The 24,652-nt window shown below is 46.6% G+C and overlaps 1 protein-coding gene across 5 annotated transcripts in view; it reads right to left on the bottom strand.

The window, feature by feature from the left end:
• The window catches only part of Tmem131l (transmembrane 131 like), a 136,459-nt gene extending 117,311 nt beyond the window's left edge, over nt 1-19,148 (bottom strand). For 3 of the 5 annotated variants that reach the window (XM_029537463.1, XM_029537462.1, XM_029537464.1), the window contains exons 1-3: nt 18,950-19,108; nt 18,287-18,357; nt 10,610-10,653 (exon numbers count right to left, since the gene is read on the bottom strand). In XM_029537463.1, the coding sequence (XP_029393323.1) occupies nt 10,610-10,653; nt 18,287-18,357; nt 18,950-19,073 (239 nt within the window). In that variant the 5' untranslated portion in view covers nt 19,074-19,108. Of the gene's footprint in view, nt 1-10,609; nt 10,654-18,286; nt 18,358-18,949 lie in introns of all 5 variants that reach the window. The other 2 variants (XM_029537465.1, XM_021195896.2) reach the window with 2 other exon arrangements.
• Nucleotides 19,149-24,652: the final 5,504 nt, after the last annotated feature.

Genomic DNA, 24,652 nt, shown 5'->3' on the forward strand with positions numbered 1-24,652 from the left:
CCACTCACTTTTTTGCCTAGGAAATGCTCAGGAGTGCCAGCCAGCAGAAGTGGAGCTGTACAACCTGCCTGTGACAGCACAAGCCGGGACCAAACAATGATTTCCTGTGAGCTCTGGAATATGGGAGGGCTTGGGGTGGGGGTGGGGGGCAGAAGGCAAGGCAAGTGGATACTCACAAAGTCTTATAAGTTATCCCTGGCTACGAGCTAAACTGTGTGGTCATCCTGCCAAAACAACAGACACGAAGGGACACAGGCAGGGAGCACAGTGATGCCAAGAAGGACCCCTGCGTGTTTCAGAAGGAGCAGCACCCTGCAGCACCCACACAAGACCCTGATCTCCAGACCTGGACAGAATACATTTCTACTGCTGGAAGCACCAGTGTGTGGTACTTCGTGACATCAGTCCTAGAAAATTAACACAGCACCCTTGAACTCAGTTCCCTTCCTCCTATCCTACTCTATCCGGCCCCCTCATCTGGCAAATGTCCCTGCAGTAGCACAGAGGGACCTCAGGGAATTCCCAGTCTATATGGCTTAGTTGGGGAGTTCCCTCTCCCATATGACTACACATGATAAGCCTTGTCCCAATGTTACTGCTTCTCTATGGCTCCCAGCTGCCTCCTCTGGGCCCCAGCCTGCCCCAGTACCATCCAAGTTCCTGACACCCTGAGTCACTGGGTGGGGCTGGGGGAGGAGGGAGACACAGAAGGGGGAATACAGAAGTCCTCTTTAGTGTGAATGGTTCCTGTATTGATTTGACCCACCCCGGTTTCTTAGAGTTCTTAGAACACCTCCACGTTTCACCTAATACACCCCGACATTTTTCCCTACCACATTGCCTCTTTCGTACACACAGCCTGAACTTTGCCACATGCCATAGCAGACATCCTAGGCATACACATTGCCCTAGATTCAATAACTCAATAACTGAGCCTTTTTCTGTTATCAGGCCACAGTGTTTTCTGCCGGCTACCCTTCCTTTAGTGCAAACAGACCGCTTGAGAAAGGTTCTCAGTTCTCAGCTGGAAGCTACCATGCCAGAGCCTAACCCACTTGTTCACCAATATGCCAAGGCGTGCTGAACACCAGGCTCACACTGGCACAACTGGATACCATATGAAGAGAATATGAAGGCATGCTTGGTCTGCTAACCCCTGAGCCAGTGATGACAGGCAAGACTGAGTAACAACCTCTATCTCCCAATTTCTACCTACTGTTTGACCCTACAGGATCACCTCTGCTTCTCATTATTTAATCATCAACAAAAGTAATTCTGAAATGTGATCCCTTAGATGTCTCACCCTGGACCAACACTCTTCAAGCTGGAGCCTGCATCAGACTCACCCAGAGGGCTCCTTAGCAGACAGCTGGGCCTCTCCCCTGGAGCTTCTGACTCAGTAGACCTGGGTGGGGTCTGAGAACTCAGCTGGCTGACAAGTTCCCAGGTAAAGCTGAGTCTGCAGGAAGGTCTACCCTCGAGAAGCACTGCCTTGGGTGGCTCGCTCCACACTTGGCCCGGGTCCCTCCCTTGTAAGGCTGTGATGCTGCTGGCTTCTCACTGTCCGGCCCCTGCTCTCACTTGGGCAGAGCCCTGATTGTGGTAGTGACCACAACCCCCTTGTGACTAAACCCTGCTTTGAGGTTAATCATTCCGCTTCCCCACTCCCTAGGCCAGTAAGGGGACGTGATGGGCAAAGATCCACGAGTGACCTGGAGGTGCAAGGGCTACCCAGGGATGCTACTGAGAAAGAGGCACCAGACAGGGGTTGTTTTAGCCCGCCCTTCTGATGAGGTCTGCAGATGGGAGCCCACTGAGCTTAGCAAAACAAGCAGGTAGAAAGAAACCGGCTGAGTGAACCACACCGGAGCCACCCTGCTCCTGGCTGCTGGTTAGGTGACAAGATGCTTTCTTCATTGTTAGAGCTGGCTGAGTCAGGGTTTTCTGTTCCTTACTGTTGAAAATAATCACAAGGCTGAAAAGCAAGCCAACAGACAACTCATCTTCTCTCGCACCACGTCGGTTTGCAAAGACCTCGCGCACCACTAAACCATGTTTAAATTTTCCAGATTATTTCAAGGACACGGCAGAACATTCATGGAAGGCTAAAATTGAGCAAGAGTATAAAATTAAAGTTCAGATCCAACCGCACGTTAAAAGATCCAACTCTGAGATAATCTGAAGAGGCAGGCTCGTATTTTCCAGGGGTTTTTCTAGGGACTATCTAAAGAACTGAAGTGCATCCACAACTCAATCCTGGACACGGCTTCGTCCCACAGGGGCACACTATCAGTATATCCAAGGGAAAAATGGTTTCCAACCTATCTTCCTTTGCATTCAACACCAGGGTAGACAGGTATACACAGAGAGAGGACTCCTGTGTAACATTTGTGTTAACATGTCTGTTCTCTGATTCCACAGACCTGTTACCTTATTTTATGATTAGGAACAACTTTTCTCATCTATAAAATAAGAAGAATATTACCACATATCTACCCGCCTATCTGTGGATAATCCATTCGAGAATAATCTGTAAACCACATAGTATAATACCACGGCAATTACTTACATCCGATTTTAATGGATTTACTGGATTTAGCATGGCCTTTTGTTTGGTTTTGATGATTAATCTTGAAGATTAATCATCAGCCCAGGAGACTTCATCAACATTCCTACTGCACACATCTGTCTCAGCTATCCCTGGACAGCTGCTTAGATGGCAATGCAGGTAGCATTCACAGCTGAGTAGATAGTGTGGGAGGAATGACATGAGTTCTCTTCTATGCATACTGCATGTGGTCGGCCTAGAACCACGCATGATGGCCACACTTCACGAACACCCTGCCAATGCAGTGCTGGGTATCTCAGAGCATCTAACAGGGCATCACAGGGCAGACCTGCTGCCTGTATGAGAATGGTCCGACAGAGGCACGTCCCTCAAAGTCACTCTCTCTGAACAAAACAGAGTTGAGAGAGGTGAAAAGTAGGAAAGCTCTCTGGACCTGATTCTCCATCTGAAGAAGGTTTACCTTAGACAAGAGAACACCAAAAGCATATAAGGCTGCCTTCTGGAGAACAGGAATAATCTTTAAATAACTGGTAATTCTCAACAATTTTTTCTTAGTCTTATGAGTACAGGTGTTTTGTTTGCATGTCTGTGCACGAGTGTGTGTCTGGTACCTGGGCCTGGGGTTCACTGGAACTGGACTTGAAGATACTCATAAGCTACCATATGGGGGCTGGGAATCAAACCCAGGTCCTCTGGAGGACCAGTCAGAGTGCTTACCTCCAGCATCTGTGAAATGCCGTCTAGACCATAGCCAGCACCTGTGAAATACCATCTAGACCATAGCCAGCACCTGTGAAATACCTTCTAGACCATCGCCAGCGTCTGTGAAATACCATCTAGACCATAGCCAGCGTCTGTGAAATACCGTCTAGACCATAGCCAGCGCCTGTGAAATATCGTCTAGACCATCGCCAGCGTCTGTGAAATACCGTCTAGACCATAGCCAGCGCCTGTGAAATACCGTCTAGACCATCGCCAGCGTCTGTGAAATACCGTCTAGACCATAGCCAGCGCCTGTGAAATACCGTCTAGACCATAGCCAGCGCCTGTGAAATGCCGTCTAGACCATAGCCAGTGCCTGTGAAATGCCATCTAGATCATAGCCAGCGCCTGTGAAATACCGTCTAGACCATAGCCAGCGCCTGTGAAATACCGTCTACACCAGTCAGTGTCTGTGAAATACCGTCTAGACCATAGCCAGCGTCTATGAAATACCGTCTAGACCATAGCAATTATTTGTGACAACATTCTTTTCCTATGGTGTGTGTTGGGGGTTGGGTGGCCAGACACTATTGCTCTCAGATTTCACATGTGCAAAACCCTTAACAGCAAACTAATAATTTGATGACGACTCATTTAAAAGAGTAACAAGCTCCCAGGAGACCCCATTATCTTAATGTTGGTGTTCCCAGACAGAGAATACTGCCTTGGGAAGTTATTTTAAGTATTAAAATCCCAGGCTGTGCTACTATCTTAAGCAACAAGAAGCGTCGACCACCTTTGTAGAATTAATCAGTGCTGCTGCTGTGATGTCAGTGGGCCCGCTGGTACACCGCGTAGAGCAAGTCAAATCACAATACCTGCCGCCTAACAGGAACCTCACAGCATCAAAGCATCCATCAGTTCAGCCCTCTGTAGAGCCGGGATGAACTGAAATCTGGGTTCCTAAGGCTTACCGATAACCCTGTCTCCCTTACTCTCAGTTGTAACTTAGCTCTTGCCTCAGTTCTCTTCTCAGAGACTTTCCTATGTAGGCTTCAGTCCCAAGGGTCTGTCTGTGTGGCTCTCTTTGCAGAAGACCCAGCTACTAACTGGGCACCATGAAGAGATTCAGCAACTGAACACTACGTCCTGTAACAATAAATAAGCAGTCAGCCGCAGAGGCCCAAGTGGAGCCTTGAGCCTTTCAGTTCTGAGCCAAATGACTGCTCTAAAGGTAGCCCATCCGGAGGCAGGGCAGCATGGCTTCCACGGGACCTGACCAACCACTCACCACTTTCATACAACGCCAGCCTCTCCTGCTGCTCCTTCAGGGGCCACCAACACTAATGAAGGGGCTTACCTATTTTTATTACAGAATAACACGACAATTCTTGAAGGATTAAAACATTATGTGATATGGCACTACTGAAGGTTCAACTGTTCAGTATAAACTCACAAATAAACACAAAACTAGCCACCACAACAGTCTGTAGGAAGATGTATTTAAATAGCTAGAACCAGCAAGGGAAAGGCTGCTAATTCCAGTAAATAGTTTTTTAATTTCAATTAAAAATAATAACTATAAGAGTAAAACTTTGCTAAAAATTTCACAACATGAATTTTTTAAATATTTTTAAAGGTTTTTGTGGTTAGAGAACAGTTCTAATATACACCACGAAGCATGTTAAGCCTGTATTGTATATTAAGAAAACATAAATCACAAGACCGATTACAAAGAAAACCCTCATGTTAAAGCCATGAAGACCACGTCAAAATTCATTCACTTCACACCATTCCCTGTGCCCCAGCCTCATGTAAGGCACCGCGGAACTTGACATTGACAGAGACCTGATGAACAGTTCCATGAACCATTTGACAACTGCAGTGGTTCACTGTGAAGCCACAACCGCTAACATGGGTACTAAAGCTGTAGCTTTGCCAGCAATGACTGACTTCAGTCTTGGATATGGAGAACAAGTTAAGCACAGTACTTGAGTTAAAAGACTGATGTTCAAAAGCATGATCTTGTAGTATAGTATCTAGCAGCTTTTCAAGTTATTGAGTCTGGAACTGAGCAATCAACAGAAGGAGTATTAGGTTGGCCCTTGGGTACCGCAAAAGGCAGTTTCCACAAGGAGCCAGCACCCTGTGTTAACACTAATGTCAGAGTGCTATACTCAGCACACTGTTCAGGGACGTGGCCAGAGAGAAGGGAGGGAGGGAGAGACAGAGAGGACACACCGCCATGTGGCTGAAGGGAAATGAGAACATGGGGAAAGACCCTGAACCACAAGTGGCTTTCTGTGCCTGTGCCATGCTTGGGAGTCAGTAATGTGGCCCAAAAAAAAGGCTGATCTTAAGAGGAAGGACTCGACGTGTCACTGGGATGGGAACATGAAGATCTGGCTGAAGAGGGGCAGAAGGCTCTGAAGATGAGCACCACATCCAAGGCTGCTGGTCCTGAGAGGGTATGAAAAGGGCAAAGGGGCCCGCCCTCCCTCCCTCCCTCCTTCCCTCCCCCACACCTTGCTGTATATAGCATGCTAACAATAGAACTAGACCAGTGTGCAAGCTCTTTTCACCCAGAGCTTGAAGCTGGAAGGAAGAGCCCAAGAAAGAGCCCAGGAGCTCAGTTCAGGGCACATTAGTTTTAAAGCATCTAGAGGTAACAGAAAGGTATCAGTGGACACTGAGACTTCTAAGCAGAAGGTGCAATTTGTTTTCCATATATACACATACATACATACATACATACACACACACACACACACACACACACACACACATCAGAACAAAATAAAGGTTAAGTGGCTGGGGTATACCTTAGTGACAAGGTTCGGGGAGCAAGAGAGAAGAACTGCAAAAGGACAGGAAAGGTCACTCAAGCTGTCAAAGCAGGATGACAGGAATGTCCTCAGTGGAACCCCAGGTGCCAAGTAAGACCCTATCAAAGATGAACTTTGTTTCCAGCTTTCTTAAGGCAAGCAGAGAGCAGTGAAAAGCAGCTCCCTTCCCAGCAGGTCTTGGAGCTGAGGGATCCCCTCTAGACTCAATGGAAACTTCCTTCAAGATCCAGTTGCTTCTGCTACTAACTGGACCCTCAGCTGCTGAAAGGTCACCAGAGGCTTGTGGTTTTCCAGCTCCCAGGATCTGCCATTAACTGACTGGCTTTAAGCTGCTTCAGCAACATGTTCTGCTGCTGTTCCTAGGCTGATAAAAATGCATTCTGAAAATCAAAAGGGACTCGGCCTAGAGCTCAGCGGTAGAGCCCAGGCTGGGGTTCTGTGCTCAGCATGGTACAAATTATCACCCACAAAGACCCTTCCACACACACTGTCTGTAGCCAGGCAGTGTTTGTGATTTCTATAGTTTTTTTTTTTTTTAAGCTAAAATAACAACATTATTCGTTCCTTAGCAATTCTTAAAACTTTTCAGATCCTATCAAATACTACTGTGCTCCAAAAAGGCTCATCAAAGAGATGTGTACCAGGGAGCCAGCCCGGCTTCCCAGCGCACCTTCACTCAAGCAAGGGCTGGACTCGCTCTGGTTCGCTCACTCTCATCACGAATCTCCCAAAGCAATCTTTCTTTCTTGGCAGAGGAGATTGCTGCTGATATCTGAGAACACCCAGGGGAAAAGGAGGGATGGGGAGGAGAGAAGGAAGAGAGTTCCAAATAGTGCACTCCTGGCTCCCCACCAAATACAATTACAGAGGTTCCACAGAAGATGAAGTCAAGATAACACAAACAAAATCGTCACCAAGGTCAATTACACTGGCAGCTTCCTAGGCTGGAGTGTGAGGTAACAGGCAAACTGCTCTGAAGGCCTCGTGGCCCTGAATGGCCATGTCCTGGTCAGGCCTCACCTCAAGCAGCCTTGGTGGTGGATCTCTAGTGAGCCATGGCAGTACCAACCATGCTTTCCCATAAAGCAGACTGTTTCGTGGTCAAGATTATTTCTCTAATCTCAAGTTGTTACAGTAGTAGCTGCTCTAGGACATCAAGGCAGAAACACATGCTTTTGCTGAACTGATAAAGGCAGCTCAACTGGCTTCAAGTCCATCTATCATTAAAAGTTGGTACTGTGATGCAGCTCATTAAATTATTTTTTTTAAAGCTACTGAAAGGCATAAAGAGACTGTAATGACTTCATAACAAGATTAACAATAATGGCATGAAAACAGAAGGGAACCCCAGTGCTGGGCTGTACCCCAGAGCATGAATACGCACATGAAGTACTAGACACATGAACACGAAGCGGCAAATCTACACAGAAAGCAAACAACTTGCGATGATGTATTGGAATTCTATGCAGGAAATTTGCTTCACAGAATATGGAATGAGAAGAGGCGGTGAGGAGAGCTCACAGCAGGGAACCCTGACGGATAGCAAGACCAAGCCGAAATCAAAGCAGAAAGTGGCACTGCCACATTTATTTATGTCAATAAGTGTGACAGGGTGGCAAGATATCTTGTCTTCGTGGGCTTCCCCTCCTGCCACCCCAGGGGACTCAGCCATGAGAAAAATCACCAAACTAAAATTCAAGGACATTATACAAACTACCTAACCCCCTCAAAAAGCCATGAGAACTGAAGAAGTAGCTCTGACAAACTGAGAACCAACAATGCCCAAGAAGACATGGCAACTAAAACTTCACATGGGATCCTGGAACCCAAAGCCCAGGAGCCCAAGGACAGACTCAAAAGCAGGGGGGCCTTTAGCAGGTGAGGCACCTTGGAATGTGCTGGATTAGCACACAGTATAAATATCCATACACTGATGTGAGTGGTGAGCAGCACACTCGCTGAATTCCCACCGAGAACTCAGGCAGGCTGCAGATGCCATCCAAACAAAGTCTAGAACCTGGGTCATAGTAAGAGACCAGTGTTGGCTTCGTGGCGATAAATGTACAGAGTACTAGAAAACCTTAGCAGTGACAAGAGGGCATCCTGAGTACAATTACGCAAGCCCTCTCTCTGTATCTCTATGCCTTTCTTATAAATCTTCATCTATTCTAAAGCAAGTCTCGGTGCATTTGGGTTTTGACTTTGGTTTTATTAGATGTGGTCCTATATAGTTCTGGAGGGCCTCACACTGAGAATGTAGCCAAGGATGCCCTTGAACTCCTGATCCTCCTGTTTCTATCTCCCAAGTGCTCAGGTTATAGGCAAATGCTACCATGTCCAATTCAAACTTTTTTTTTTTTTTTTTTTGGTTTTTTGAGACAGGGTTTCTCTGTATAGCCCTGGCTGTCCTGGAACTCACTCTGTAGACCAGGCTGGCCTCGAACTCAGAAATTCGCCTGCCCCTCTGCCTCCCGAGTGCTGGGATTAAAGGCGTGTGCCACCACGCCCGGCTTCAAACATTTATTTTTAAAGTCACAAGATATTAAACTGGTGTGAAGAAGTTTTTAAAAACAACTGAACAATGACAACTTTGCAGTAGCTCATCAATGAGCAGTTCATACATGGGTCGGTGTCTAATTTACCCATCACATAGCACTGCACTGAGGTAATTCTTACAACTCCAGAATCCGCATTTCTAGAAATGGACACAAAGAAAAAGAAGGCCCTCTACGAGGAGCATTCCCCCATTTCATAATATAATCTTCACACACCAGGAACAATCCCTAAAAGCTGGGAGGGAGCGAGGGAGGGAGGGAGAGAGGGAGGAAATCAGAAAGCAGGTTAAAAGCAAAGCGGAGACAAAATAACAGCGAAATCCTAGAATGACGGCCACCAGCAGCATGAGGTACAGTCAGGCAGATCCAACAGCATACCATGACTACGGAGATGCAAGACTGACTCTGAAGGTGAAGGTGTTCTGAGGGAACAGAGAAGTTCTAAATCTGTGATGCTTGTACAACTGGGAACAGGCTAAAACATGAATAAACAGTATGGTACGTGAATTATAGCTCGAAAAAGTCACCACCAAGAAGGGTGGGTAGCAGTCCTTCTTTCTGGTTTGTTTGCTTTAAGACAGGGTCCTCTCTCTAGGTAGCCCTGGCCGGCCTTGAACTCACAGAGTGGCATGCCTCTGGCTCCCAAGTGCTAGGAGGCAGCAAGCATATTTTTTTCATGAAATAAATGATATAGAAAACGGATTTGACCTCTCTGTATTCTAGAATATCTCAATGTGAATAAACTACTCCATTCATGGAAAGAGGAGAAAAAGAAAAAACAAAAACTGGAGTGAAATGCAAGCACTAGAGGTGAAGCTGTTTACTGACACTTTCATTTACTCTTTACTACATACTGACATATCCATACACGTGCCAGCGAACACCTTTTAAGTTAATAGAAAGCTGACAAAGGGGCTTGTAAAATGGCTCAGCAGGTAAAACCGTCACTTTTATTCACCATAACCAGAGTTCAGTCCCCAGGCCCCACACGGTGGTGGGAGAGAGCCCACTTTCTCAAGCTGTCCTCTCATCTCTCCGTACACACCATGGTGATGGGCACATGCTGTCCGTCTCACGCACCAGTAAGAGAATAAACGTGACCTATAAAAGGAAAACTGACAGAAAGAAACTGCCCTGAACTGTGTGTGACAGTGCACATGTCTGACCCCAGTACCTCAGCACCCAGAGTGCAGAGACTTCTGAGGTTCAAGGCCAGCTACAGAGCAAGTTCTAAACTTCCCAGGCTACAAGAGACCTTGTTTCCAAATGTAGGGAAAAAAATGCTATTTCTCATTAAGAAGAAAAAGGTAGTGTGTAACATGCACAAGGCTCATGGTCTGATCTCCAGCAATACACCAAACTAAATAAATAAATAAAAATTAAAAACAAAACAAACTGGCAGGGGAAAGAACTTAAACCAGCTTTTTTTTTTGGGGGGGGGGGGAGACAGGGTTTCTCTGTGTAGCCCTGGCTGTCCTGTAACTAGCTCTGTGGACCAGACTGGCCTCAAACTCAAGTCATCCTCCTGCCTCTGTCTCCCTAGTGCTGGGATTAAGGGATTAAAGGTATGCACCACTACCACCAGGCTACTAATCCAGCATACTTATTACTGACTGCCACCCTCCACACAAGGCAATACAGGCCGTGCTTAGTGTGTTATGTTCAGCACTGTGCACAGAGTGTGACCTCAGCAGATGTTTCTGAACAAGAGGGAAGGCCTAAGTCCACCATGGGAAAAGCAAGGCTGGGTGCAGTAAACCAGAAAGTACTGCCAACAGCTTTCTGTATCATTTTAAAGCCAAATCAGATTAATGACTAAAGAATGTAGACTACACAGCGGTCAAAGAGAAAGGAACACTAGAGACAGTATTAAGCACATCTACAGACACATATGCAGACTTCAGATGTCCGGCCTGCAGTGATCTTGCGTTCCTTACCTCTGTTCTTGAGAAGGCTCCTCCATACCCTCTTCAGCATCACCCTGTAGTAAGAGAGCATCCATTAATAGCCGTTTCAAAGAAACACAGTCACCAAAGTGGCATGGTGAGCTGCAGCAAATGCCTACAAGTGACTGGCACCACAGTCACCAGAGCTTTACGATGCTGCTGTACTGGGGGCTGCCAAGATGGGCCAGTGGTTAAAAGTGCTTATTGCTCTTCCAGAGGGTCCAGGTTTGCCTCCTAGCACCCACATCAGGCAACTCACAAGCACCTGTAACTCCACCCCCTGGGTCTTAAATGCCCACTCCTGGCCTCTGTGGCCACCACACATGTATCTACATACTCATACTCACATATATATACATAGACACAAATAAAAATAAAACCCTTTGCTTGAAAAGGATGTTATAATGGCAATATAAAGTCATAAACTGAAAAGTAGTCTCTTAGACACTCATGTTAAGTAAGTAATCTTCAAAAACACCACCCAAGCATAATTTCAAAACCACTTGGATATCATATCAAGAGCCTTTTCTAACATTTTAAATTGAATCATATAAGATATAGTTGGACGCTATAGCCCCCAAGTGCAGAAAACATATTGTTAAGCTGGACATAATGGTGTGTGTACCCCCCCCCACCTTTAGTCACAGTACAAGGGGCATAAGCTGGTACAGTTTAAGGCCAGAATGGTACACATAGTGAATTTGAGGTCAGCGAGACTGCATAGTGAGACTTTGTCTCCAAATATAAGTAAATAAATAAATAGTAATTTAATTTTTAAAAAAGACATTGTTTAGCTCAGAATTCTATTAATGAATATATGTTATACTTCGACACCGATAAAAAGGCTGCTAATTTTGTAAATTAAGTAACCACCACCTTAACAGCTCTTCCACGTATGTCAGGAGGAAAGGCAACTGAAACAGCAGCAAGGAAGACACGCAACAAAGCCAAGTCCAGCTAAGCACCCACGGTGCCCAGACCAGGAAAGGCCCAAGTGGCATGGCCCCTCCTTGACGTTTCCAGACTCCTGACTGGCCTCTGCACTCCGGGGGCCACTGACCCTCTGGCCTCTCCTCCTGTCTCTTCCCAGGGTCCTCTGCACTACAACTTCAGCATGTTGGAGTCTAGAGGGATGGCTCAGTGATTAAGAGCCATAACTGCTCTTCCAGAGGGTCTGGGGTTTAATTCCCAGCACCCACATCAGGCAGTTCATAAACACCTATAACACCTGGCTTCTCTGTGCATCAGGCAACCTCACACATACATAAATAAAAGTAACTAAACCTTTTAAATCAAGCACTTCAGCACGTTAATCTACATTGAACCTGCAAGGCTAAGACTGCTTCTTCCGCCCCATCGCTCAATCACACTGCAGACATTCCACCAATGCCCCTTTTTCTCCAAGGCAAACCCCAAGCTTCAAAGGCAAGCTTTGCTCAACACTACACCAAGCCTACCGACCAGTCACAGCAGTGACTCTGCAGGCATGGCACATTGCTTACAACTGGTCTTGCTTCCAAATGCCAGGACCCACACTGTCTCAAGCTCCACTCCCCAGTGAACACAGTGTCAGCAGTGCCTGCAGAGAAGCTTCTGATCCCTTTCACGCCAGCCCCACTTTTGCTGAGGGCACCATCGCAATGCTTGACTCCCAGGTGAACCCTCCAACAGGAAATTCCGATCTGTCCACTCTCCTCCACTCTGCCCACTGGCCCACCAGTACGTTGTGGGCCTGCACTGCCACAACGTACAGGGCTCTCTGCTGTGCTATGCTACTCCATTCTGCAAGCATCAATGCAACACCAATCTTCCTGCACGGCACTCCTTACCCCCCTGTGCATGCCCCTTTTCAGTGTCCCTCCCTGCTCAGTACTTGAGGGTGACCCAAAGGCTGAAGCAAAAGGGTGAAAGGTTTCCAGACCAGACTGGGCTAACAGTGGGACCCTATCTCACAAAACAGAAAATGCTCCAAGAGCTCCGCAGTGTTCAGGAGCTACACTCCAAACCCTTTCACGGAGGGTCCGCCCAGCACAGCACTGGCCCTGACACACCCGTACCCTCCCTCCAGACCAGCAGGCTCTGGATGCCATTTGTCACATTAGAAACTGAACTACATTGTCTAGGGAGTAATACTCAGGGTAGGGCCCCTTCTGGCCTTAGGCTGTAAGTGACCCTCTGGGAGACACTGGCCTCTCCTCTCCAGTCTTAGTTTAAGCACTTGAAAGCTGTCCCAGGCATCACCAGCTTCATCTGCTCAAAGAACAAGACCAAATCATCTCTATTCTCCTACCCGCCCCATGCCCCAGGGCCCTGGCTCGGGCTATTGCAATCCCACCCTGGGTTTTTTTTTTTTTTTTTTTTTTTTTATTATTTTCTTTATTTACATTTCAAATGGGAATAGAGGCTCCTTGGTCTCCCATGCTGCTTTTAAGGGCAGGCTCACGGAGGATCTTCTCAAAGCAGCGGACAAGGACCTTTTCACTCAGACTGCAGGGTCCACTCAGGCAGGTGCTCTGGTTTTACTGTAACACCATCTGCGCCTGAAACAGCCTGGCCAGCAGCCTTAGGGCGACCCAGCCGTCTCTGAGAGGCTAATGGCTCTCAGGCTTTCTGAAAACTTCTAAGCAACTTTCTCTGGATCAAAATAGAACATGAAGTTACTTCCCTCTGACACATACTCTTTATCACCACCAAAGTAATTGTCAAGGGATACTGAAACAAAATGTCACGGCCCAGAGTGTGAGCCCTGGAGCTAAACACATCCCAGGTTCAAATCCACCGCAGCTACTCTCTTATTGCAGCAGGTGACTTATTTACCTGCAGCAGGTGACTTATTTACCTGCAGCAGACCTCGTTGTCTTTCAGGTATAAAGCCAGGCAAAACACTTCACACTCTATAGGGTATAGATATGAGTGAAGACCACATGGCACTTAAACGATGCGGACAGTTCTCAACCCAAGTTAGTCATTATTTTTCAATATTGACAAAAAGAGATTAAGCCAAAAATAAACCTCTATGACAGAAAGCTTTCCAAATACTAGTTAATGATTCACTGACCAGAGTTGCAGGTATTACATAACGCTGCACCTGGGATTAAAAACAAACAAACAAACAAGCACGTGTTCACAGCACCGTTCTGGTTAACATTCTGCCAATTCCTATTATCCATACCCTCAGACTTAAGAGTGGAGGAAATCAACAAGACATGGTATTTTTAAAGACACAGTTTTCTTCTTCATCCCTAAGTCAGGAACATTCCACTGTGCTATTCCAATGTTTGGTGTTTGCTCAATGACTATACAGGCTTCAGAGCCCTGAGCCGGGCTGGCCCACCCATCCCACCAAGGTCCCATGCCAGGCCCAGCACCTTCATCTCTGCTCTTGGGCAGTCATGAGTGAGTCCAAGCAGACTGGAACTGCCCCAAATGTGGCTCTCAGAATAACAGGACAGTGAACGCTAAGGCATATTCCATCTACCATCTTTAGGACTTGAGTAAATTCATGGATAAAAAGGGGCCAGATATGACAAACCTCTCCTCCAAAGGCATCATGGGTGACTATTGAATGCCAACTACATAGGGAGTATTGTGGCCACAGCAGAGCCCTCAAACCTCAGTAGGGACAACAAGGCACACATGGTTATCAAAACACCACAGAAAATTCAGAAAGGAGATGATGGCCAGAGCATGGCAATCTAAGACTCAGAAGGGACCCAGCCACGGGGTGCCTGCATGCCAGGGTCGGCATCCATGGTTCACACCACAGACAAAAAACACACTGGGCTCAGCAGACCCAGCACCAGCCTGGAGGGAGAGTCCCAGAGGAGTGACAAGAGAAAGAGACAAGGTCAGACTGCCGGAGACCCCAAAGGCCAGAGCAGGTCAAGGGAATATCACCCTACATACGTGGTATCACCCTACATATGTGGATCAGTAAGGTGCCCGAAGCGTGTTATCTTACACAAACCCAGCTACCACTGGACAGCTAAGGAAAGTCTGTGTGGTTTCTGTACCACCACCACTTTGGATTCAGGGTCCTGGATAATGGGGGGCATGTGTGTGTGTGTGTGTGTGTGTGTGTGTGTGTAACTCTAACAATAAAGTCAAATGGGTTTTTCTTTCCTCTCATGACAGATAAAGTTTTTTTGTGTTACTATACCAAATAATTTCCTAACAGGTGACTATATAACAAAAATACATAAACCAGGCTAGGGGACATAATTCATTGCTACCAGTTGCATGCACAAGGTTGAGGCCCATCCTTAGGACACTAACACTAACACACACACACACACACACACACACACACACACACACGAATAACATCAATATCAGCTTAACCACAGAGCTCATCATACTGAGTTATCTGCCCTGGCGCAGCCCCTTCAGCAAGGGAAAGTGCTTATGTTTTCCATGACCAAGCTTATGAGTTGGCAAAGAAACCACCAAGATGACAAGCACCCTGGAGTTCCTCTGAAATGAAGTTTGATAAATACCCTACTCTGCTGGTGAGAAAACTGGTAACAAAAAAGAGGTACGCTGAGCCCAGATACAGCCCAGTGACTAGAACACGCACTTAGCACATGCAAGGTCCTGGGTTCAACCTCTAACAACAAAAATGGGTGACTTAACAGGCTAAGTGGGGCTCGTCAGGACACAAGCCTAGGCACTTAGAGACAAGAGGGCCTGGCAGCTCATAACAAGTTGGTTCCGGTTTGTTTTTGTTTTCTTTCTTCCTTCTTGGTTTTTCAAGACTGGGTTTCTTGAAACTCGCTCTGTAGACCAGGATGGCCTCTAACTCACAGAGATCTACCTGGGTCTGCCTCCCAAATACTAGGATTAAAGGCATGCACCACCACTGACCAACTTCATGGGTTTGTTTGTTGTTGTTTTTGTTGTTGTTGTTGTTGTTTTAATGAATGATGAATAACAAGTTCTTAATCACTTACAGTTCCATACAAAAAAAAAAAGTTAAAAAAAAAACCACTTCAAAATAAGTAACTATAAATAATCAATATTGGGCAAATCTGTTGTTCATTGAACACTACATCTTGGCATTCCAATTTCACCTTTCACTGACAACTTTTAGGCTCCAAAGCTCTTTTCTGGTCTTCCTGAATGGAAGGTGTAAGATCTGCATGACAGCTATAAATATTCTCCAGACTCTTATGACATACACAAGAAAACTTTTGAAAATAATTCTAAGTTCTTTGAAGAGAACTCCTTCCAAATGACCTTCTTTAGAACATTCTGTATCTAAGAGACATACATCCCTCCTCCTTGCCCAGGCAGTGTACCACAGTGGTACAGTATCTAAAGGCACACATACAGAGATGATAGATGCAGAAAATCACTGAGAATACCAGTTTCGCTTTCACTCCACTGTGATTAAAATACCCTAGCTATCAGCGTCACTGTGGTGATGGAGTGACAGTCTCAATCCTAAACGGTTTTGGTTTTTGTTTTTTAGTTTGTTTGTTGTTTTGTTGTTCGAGACAGGGTTTCTCTGTGTAGCCCTGGCTATTCTGGAACTCACTCTGTAGACCAGGCTGGCTTCAAACTCAGAAATCCACCTGCCTCTGCCTCCCAAGAGCTATGATTAAAGGCATGAATCCTAACCATTTTTATCATTTTTGCATGTAAGTAAAATCTAGCCAGAAACTGGACATTTTATAAGATAACTTTTAAGCCTATAAATGATGTAATTAATGTCACCACAGGCCTTGACATTTCCCTTTCTGAGCACAAACTATCTTCCACACAAGCAGAAACTAAGACTGCCCATCATTTATTTCCCTGCCTCCATCACTGCCCTGTTAAGACATAGAGGCTCAGTTGAACCCCAAAAGCAAAGGCACATCAGTACATCTTGCCCCCAGGGAATTCTGCTTCCTGGGACACTTGGGAAACACTCTCACTTGGTAAAACTGGTGGTTGGAGCCAGGTCCAAGGGAAGACATGCATTCCTGTAGTTCCAGCTAACTCAGGGATGAGACAGGAGGATGGCTTGAGTGGGAGAACTCTGAGGCAGCACTGCAAGACCTTATTTTAAAACAATAGCAAACATCCAGAATGGAGAAAGAGACGGTATCATGACTATAGTCATGTCAAAGTGTCACAGTATCCAAGGTGCCAAGACCAGGAATGATATTCAGCACACTACAGTGTACAGTGTGGCCCCCACAATGAAGAGTTCTCTGGGTCAAAGGTCGCTCATGCTACTGTTAAGCAACTGATATTCACAAATAGGACTATTTAAAGTAAACACACCAAGTGCTAAGTGTAGGGTCTCAGTTAAAGTTACAACCGATTTCGGCTTTGAGAGTTTTGTTGTTGTTGTTGTTGTTGTTGTTGTTAGGGTCTCAGTTAAAGTTACAACCGATTTCGGCTTTGAGAGTTTTGTTGTTGTTGTTGTTGTTGTTGTTTTCAGTTTTGGTTTTTATTTCCTCTCTTTTAAAAACAGATGTATTATGTAGAATCAAGGGTTAAAAATCCATTTGGGAATATATGTTTAGGAGAAAGAAGGACTACTTGCTAGTAGGGCTTATTCTCAAAGGGTGGGTCTCCTGGAGCCTGCTGGCCTTCCTGAAAGATCTGGGAAAGTGTCTCCGAAAACTCACCTCTGCCTATAAATTGTTACTCATTGGCCCTGGTCAAAATGAATATTGCCAATATCTCAAAGCCAGCACTGTGGCCGCTTCAGCGAGAGGGAGAACAGTAAACCTGGAGACTGCAGAGGAGTTAAGAGTTCAACATCCTGATTTTAATGCTGCTACCAGCATGGGAAGAAATAAGCACTTTAAACAGGCAAGCTAATGTTCTCTTATCACTGCAAACACACACCCCCAAATGCATCTGGGGTCTCTACTACACTGCTGGTGAAAAACGGTCATCAAGATTATGTTTTCAAAATTATGTTTAAGTGGGTACCTTTTGCAAGTCCATGAGAATTTCTTGCATAACTGAAACATGCAATTCAAGACAAAAGCTTTGCAGTACCACATCCGTTGCAGCCTGAAGCCCTCTATGCTACAGATTCCCAATAAAACGTTAGCAATTATTTTTTCCACATGTAATCATTATATCATCGTAGGGGGTGAAAAAACCTGAAATTCAGGTTCTTAAGTGGGTGTGTTCTAACAGGAATTAAAGACACTTGGAGAAATTCCAAGATTATACTCCTTTAAAGTCACTTCTTCATCCCAAAGCTACTTAGGCTAATGGGCAAGTACCACTCACTAACATTTATGAAATCAATATTCCCATTGTGTTCAACCCTCCAGCCACTTGCCATCTACACCACACCCGACTGCTTAGAGACAGCAGGAGACCCAGAAGCGAGTCCTCCGCCCACCCTGGCCCACTAACAAGCCAAGGAAGCCGTCACTAACCAGGCGCAAGGCTCTGAGACACACAACCCTGCCGAGGTGGCCTGGACACCCACCTTCTGAACTTGGGGCGGCCCTGACTCACACCCTGTCACATGGCGCAGAAGCCAGGCTGAAGAGCCACCGTTGCCAGGTGTTCAGGCTCCGCACGACCGTTTATTTGCCTTGCAAAGTGACCCGAGCGCTCCTGTGCCACTGGGGGGGGGGGGGGGAAGGCCGGCAACCTCCTGGCCGCTCCTCCTCACACGCCCACACCCGCCCTGTCACCGGTCCTCCTCACCTGAGTGGGCAGCAGGAGTTCCCCTTCATCTGCCTGCCACAGCTCCACCACGTTCGGCAAGGGCTCAAACGCTGCACGGACACCAAAAAAACACACCGCGTTTGTAATGCACGGCAAAGAAACGCTTCCTGTTTCCTCGCCCGTCCCCCTCGTGCCACCCGCCTGCCCCCAAACAAGTCTCCTTTTCCCCTCGCAGGGCAGGCCACCCGAGGGGTGAGCCGAGGATGCAAATACAATGCCCAGTCGGCGACCCCGGGGTCCAGAAGGTGAGGGCGTGCGGGCTTGGGCAAGACCAGGGCATGAGGCCGCCGCACCAAACACGGCGACCCCCAAGCCATCGGGCTGGGGGAAACAAAGCTGCAGGAAGCCGGGCGCGGCGAGGCACCCGCGCGCCACACAAAGCGGGGGATGCGCCCGGGGCGCAGGGGCCCGCGCACAAAGGCTCCGGGGCGTGCGCGGCTAGCGGTCCCTGAGCCCCGCGCTGCCCACTCCTGACCCGGCCTAGAGCCGCCGAGGGGACGCTGCGGTCGCAGGGCTGCAGCAGCCCGTCTTCCCCAGCCGCCCGAGTCCCCTTCCTCCGCGAACCCTAACAGATTTCAACAGTTCCCAAAAAGAAAGGGGGGGCGGGGCGGCGGGGACAGCCAGCCCCGACGACGGGCTGACCTTGTCCCTGAGCCCCTCCCGGACGGCAGCAGGACAGCAGGACCTGGAAGACGCCCAGCAGAAGGTTCACGGCAGCGGCCGTGCGGCAGTAGGCGCCAGACTGCGGGCGCCGGAGCCCCGCCATGCTGGTGCTCGCCGCGCTCGCTCGCAGCGATCTCGTTCTCTCCCTTGCTGGCGCCGCGGCCGCCTAGCCGCGCCCCGGGCCCGCCCCCGCGCCCTGGCCCCGCCCCGCCTCCGGCCCCGCCCCCCCGCTGTTGGGCCCGCCCCCGCAGCTGTTGGACTGCTGCTCAGCGCCGGCGCGCCGCTTGCTCCCGAGCGCGTGTGCTCCGCTGATAGAAGGGGATGGAACGCGGCGGGGAGCGGAGGGACGAGGACAATGCGAACGCTCACAGCGCGCAGCACGTGCCCGAGGGCCCCCAGAAGCTTGACTCTGGGGAGCTGGGACTCGCGGCCCACGGGGAGAGGGTGTTCTCGTGAACTTTCATGAGGTTCTCTTTGTCAAGGACACCCGGGCCACGGTGGGGGCACTAACCCCCGGGGGGGAGGGGTCCTGGGAATGAATCGTAGCCCAGCGCTTGGCCTTCAACAGGATATTAGTGGAAATATTGCTGTGGTTGTCAGGAAACGCGAGTGCAGCCGCACAGCTACTGCCAGTTATGCAGCGAGGATATCCGGTGGCTGCGAGGTCTGTAATTTAGAATAAAAAGCTCTCCCAACACCCGAGAGGCTGACCTCAGCGCCGCGTGGCGGTAATGCGCTCAGCGCCATCTGGGAGACAGTCCAAGTCCTGACAGGTGGGAGAGCTTAGGTTAGACCTTCAAGAACCCTGCAGATGAACCTGCAGAATCAGACTGTAAAAGTGAGCCAGCCACTTACTAAATGTAGTTGAAGTGGAGGGCACGGATCGCCTGCCCATTTCCAACATTAATCAGTAGTGTAAGTCATACTTGGAAATGTATTTTCTGCCTCTGTTTTTTAAGTTGATTTGCTGTGTGCAGCATACGTAGCTCATATGAAACTCAGAGAGAGTGTGAGCTTCAGGAAGTGATGGTGTACACCTGTCTGCTTACATTGATCTGTTTAATTGCTTCTGGAGCCTTCCAGTCTAGACTATGGGGGATGCTAGTCTAGATTAGCAGGTCAGATGCTGGACAAGGACAATATGAACGATGGATGCTCTCTTCATAATAACATACTATGAACCTAATCTCGTCGTCTGGTTGTAACTCTAAATGAGCAAATGACCTCATGAAAATGTCATTTTGCTTTGCCTAGCTTGAGCAGCACCAATTATTTACTCTTTTTTTCTAGATTGCTTGGGTATATCCCTAGCAAGGATGTCCTGTCCTATCCCATTGGACCCTTTTTTTCCTCTTCATTTTACTTCTCTGGGCTTCTTTTTGCTCCTCGGATACTGAAATTCCCTCACTGCATTCAAGGGTCTCAGAAAATTGAAAGACTATGTACTGGGCCGATGGTGTGGCCTGGCTAGCATATGCAAGGCTCTTGGTTCAAGTTACAGTGCCACAAAAACCAACACTTGAATAGCCCACACTAGGTGTTTCAGTTTTCCCTTACTACTTATTATGTAAATATTAAATGTTAATTTTAAACCCATACTAAGAAAACAAGCAAATATTGACAGGTCTAATTTTAAAGTCATGATGCAAAACTCCACCGATTTTTAAATTATTTTACGTTTTTACCAATGAAGTCCCATAGTAAGAAGTATCACACTCCCAAAGAGAACTACTTAAAGACTGAGGAATATTACCGTAGGCCATATTTGAGTCTGCTCTCATTTATTCTCCTACCAAAGGTTTTCTAGGGCAGACTGCTACTTCCACGCTGGGTTCTTTACAAAGTGGGTAAATGACCGTTGTTCACGAAGCCAGAAGCGTGTATCTGCAGTGCCACGAGGCTGGAGAAGGATCCAGGGCCACACAGCTGTCTTCTTAGATAAATCTCTGACCCACTCGGCCTTCTCTGCTGACTCACGAGCAACAGGAAGGTAAGGCCCAGTAAGCAGCTTCCATGTTTGGAGGTAAAATTGTTCTCCAAAGACAACACCTATGTATTTGTGCTGTATTCCTGCTATCCCTGTTAATGACAGACTCTTAGAGCTGAGAAATTGAGGGAAATCTTTATTCTTTGTATTTAGCTTTTTTTGTTATAGTTGTTAAATCTAGGTCATAAGCTAAAAACAAAAAGCAAAACACAGTCACAAAAAGACTCCCCCTCAACTCCGCCTAGTGGCCCAGGCCTATGAACTCTGGTTAGCAGTGCTGAGGCAGGAGAATAGAGAACTCTCCAGGCCATCCTGGGGGCAACAGAGGCCATTCAGAGACCACCTAGGCAACTTTATGAGACTCTGCCTCAAAATTAAAAAGGAAGGCTGAGGATGTAGCTCAGTAGCGCTGCCCTTGCCCCCTTCACAAGACCCTGGCTTTGATCCTCAGCGCCACAAAACCACAATGACAATATCAGTTCTTATTTTAAAACATCCATGATGTTAACAATGTTTTTTTTACTTTTTTTTTTAGTACAGATGAAAAGCGAGTGTATACACAAATTATATCTCAATGCATCCTACATAAATTTGACTCAAATGGCAAACCCAACAACCCTAATCTAGAGAAGACTAGCCATGCTAAGTCACAGGAAGTACTGTGGAGATGAGGTGAGATAAGGCATGCTAAACATCTGCCATTAGGTACTCAAGAAATGCTAGAAATCATACTACAATGTATCCCCATTGTGGAGGTGTGACATAGTTAAATTTGATACTAATAGGTAAATGCGAGTGAATTAGCTGTTGACTAACATACCATTTATCATTCAAACCTTGGAATAATTCCTTTACATGAAGCGGCCTTCTGCTGGCCCATCCATCAGTCTTAAGCCTCACCCCAATGAAACAAGACCTAGAGTTTCGCTAAGCCACTGGGATCTAAGCTTCAGCCCTGACTAGAAGGAAACTCCCATACACAGGGTCGAAACCTATATTCCTGGTATGCAAACTGCTTCCTTGATTCAAAGGCACTCTTTTTGCTACACCATTTTTTAGAATTATTTTTACATTTATTTACTGTGTATATCAATGCGAGTGTATGTGTGGAAGTTAAAGGATAATCCATGAAGTCATTCTTTCTTTCTACCATGTGGGTCCCAGGACTCGAACTGTGGGTCGTGGTTAGAGGTAATAGCTTTACCTGCTGAGCTACCTCATTAGCCACTTGCTATAACTTCACCCCATCTCACCTCCAGAAGCCTCCAGTGTGTACAATTATTAAGAATTCTCTGCCCTGAAAGAAGGCCCTCCCTTTAGGCACAAACTAGGTATGTTAGCTTTCCCAGGTTCTGAATTGTTAGGAATACATTTCTTTCCTTATAAATTACCCACTCCGTAGTATTCTTTGATAGCAGTGTAAAACAAGCTAAGACATTAGGCATTTTCTTGGCACCGTCTTCCTCCCATGCCCAGCCTTTCCAGCAAGTCTCAGGATGTAGTCCTCTATACCCTTCATACCCTCTCCGAATGGACTCGTAGCCCTGTGTTATTATCTTTAAGAATGTGAGTCTCAAATTTTTAGTACATCTGGAAGCTCCACTCTTAATGCCTGCTTGTCATTAATAGCTCACTGTATTATAACATCTCAAACATGACATGTCTCAAATTCTTAATTTCATCTATTCAGACATAATACTTCTGAGTCACAAGTTCAAGTTATCTATCTACCTAGTTCCTCAAGCCAAAGGCCAGGTGTCATACTTAATTCTTCTTTCCTTTATACCCTTTAAATGTATCAAAAAAATCATAATGTGTCCACTTCCAGACTATTTCCCATGGCTTGCCTTTCTATCACCCCTGTTACTGCAGTGCCTGCTCCCCAGTCTCTCAGGCAGGTGCCTGTGCATCCTTGTACTGGCCTCTCTGCTCCCGTGCTCCTTCCATCACAACTGTACCAGATCCAGAATGGCCACTTATAGAGTCCCAGTTGTGCATGAAGCTCTCCAGTAGTTTTCTGTAGCAGAAATAGAACTCATATTAGAGTAAAACTGTTCTGTAAGAACTATAAGAGAACCACCTCCCGCCTACTTAGCCTGGCCTTTCCAATAACCAGTGCCCTTCAGCTAAATGGTCTTCATGGTCTTCAAGCCCACCAGTATTAAATCCATTTTTGAGCCTTTGCACTTTCTTCTTTTAAATGTCTTTTATTATATTTTTTAATCTAAGTTTATGCCTAGCTGTCCTGGAACTGGCTCTTTGGATAAGCCTGGCCTCAAACTCACAGAGAAGCCAGTTCTTGTCACATCACATGGAAGGCCAGGGAACACTCACAGGTCATCAGACTTGGAAGCAAGTGCCTTTACCTGAGGAGCCATCTCAATAGCCCTCACACTATTTTCTCTGCTGAAATTCCTGTGTCCTGATCGTCACACTGGACTCTCACAATCTATCACTTACGTAGTGCTGCCATGTTTGCTGTACATGGAGTGGCTGAGGCAGAGGGGCTGGAGTTAACCATGCAGAGCCCTAGTTCAAGGATGCCTGAGGCAAAGAGAGCATCTCATTCTACAGACTCACTGACTAAAGGCCAAACCACATGGCCAGGAACTATGTCCTGAAAGAGAAGTTCCTCTTTCTAATCTGCCATAGGAAACTCATGGTACCTACATGACTATATATACCTCATAAGAACCTGATGGAACTAGTGCAACCCTCATTTTATTTAGAAACTAAGGCTAGGGGGTGAGACAACCAGCCCTTGTTGAAACGCTACCTCATCTCACCATCCTGTCTCTTGACAAGAATTTAAATTAGAAACCTTTTTTTAGTGGGGCAGCACACCTTTAATCTCAGCACTTGGAAAGCAGAGGCAGGTGGATTTCTGAGACCGAGGCCAGCCTGGTCTACAGAGTGAGTTCCAGGACAACTGGGGCTTACAGAGAAACCCTGTCTCAGAAGAAAAAAAAAAAGAAAGAAAAGAAAGAAAGAAAGAAAGAAAGAAAGAAAGAAAGAAAGAAAGAAAGAAAGAAGAAAAGAAAAGAAAAAAGAAACCTTTTTATATCAGGCTTTAATTCTACTTGGTATAGGATATTTGTAGTAATTTTTTAAAAACCATACGAAGACCCAGCTATAGTTGTAAAGCTCATGGAATGAGCTGCAACTAACTATAAAAATGGCCTACCCACATGCCATTACAGTTATAATCTGTCATATATTTCTTTCAGTCTCCATGCATCTAAGCATGCAGACCTTGTCCTTCTATGGACCTTTGTGCGAGCTGGCGTATAGCCTACCAAGACAGTTATCTGTGTAAACCTCTAAGGTAGAAAATACATTGATGTAATGAGTTTCACTTTGTGATGGAAATTGTCTGCTTGGGGAATCAAAATGTGTGTGGATCCCCATACTGCATCCTTTCTTGTTTTCCCTCCCTCACTGTTGGACGATGAAGTGTCCCAAGAACAGCAAGAAAATCGAAGCAATGCCTTGGTAAGATGGTCTTGGGAGAACCATTACTCAAGATCCTACATAAACAACAATGTAATACCTAGCCCTACCCGGGAAGCAGAAATGTACCTACTGTTCCAACTCTGCCACCATTTACATCTTAAAGCAATTGTTTTCAATCTTCCTAATGCTGCAGCTCTTTAATACAGTTCCTCATGCTGGGGACCCCCAACCCATAAAGTTAT

This window comes from Mus pahari, chromosome 4, assembly GCF_900095145.1.
Source record: "Mus pahari chromosome 4, PAHARI_EIJ_v1.1, whole genome shotgun sequence".
Classification (NCBI taxonomy): domain Eukaryota; kingdom Metazoa; phylum Chordata; class Mammalia; order Rodentia; family Muridae; genus Mus; species Mus pahari.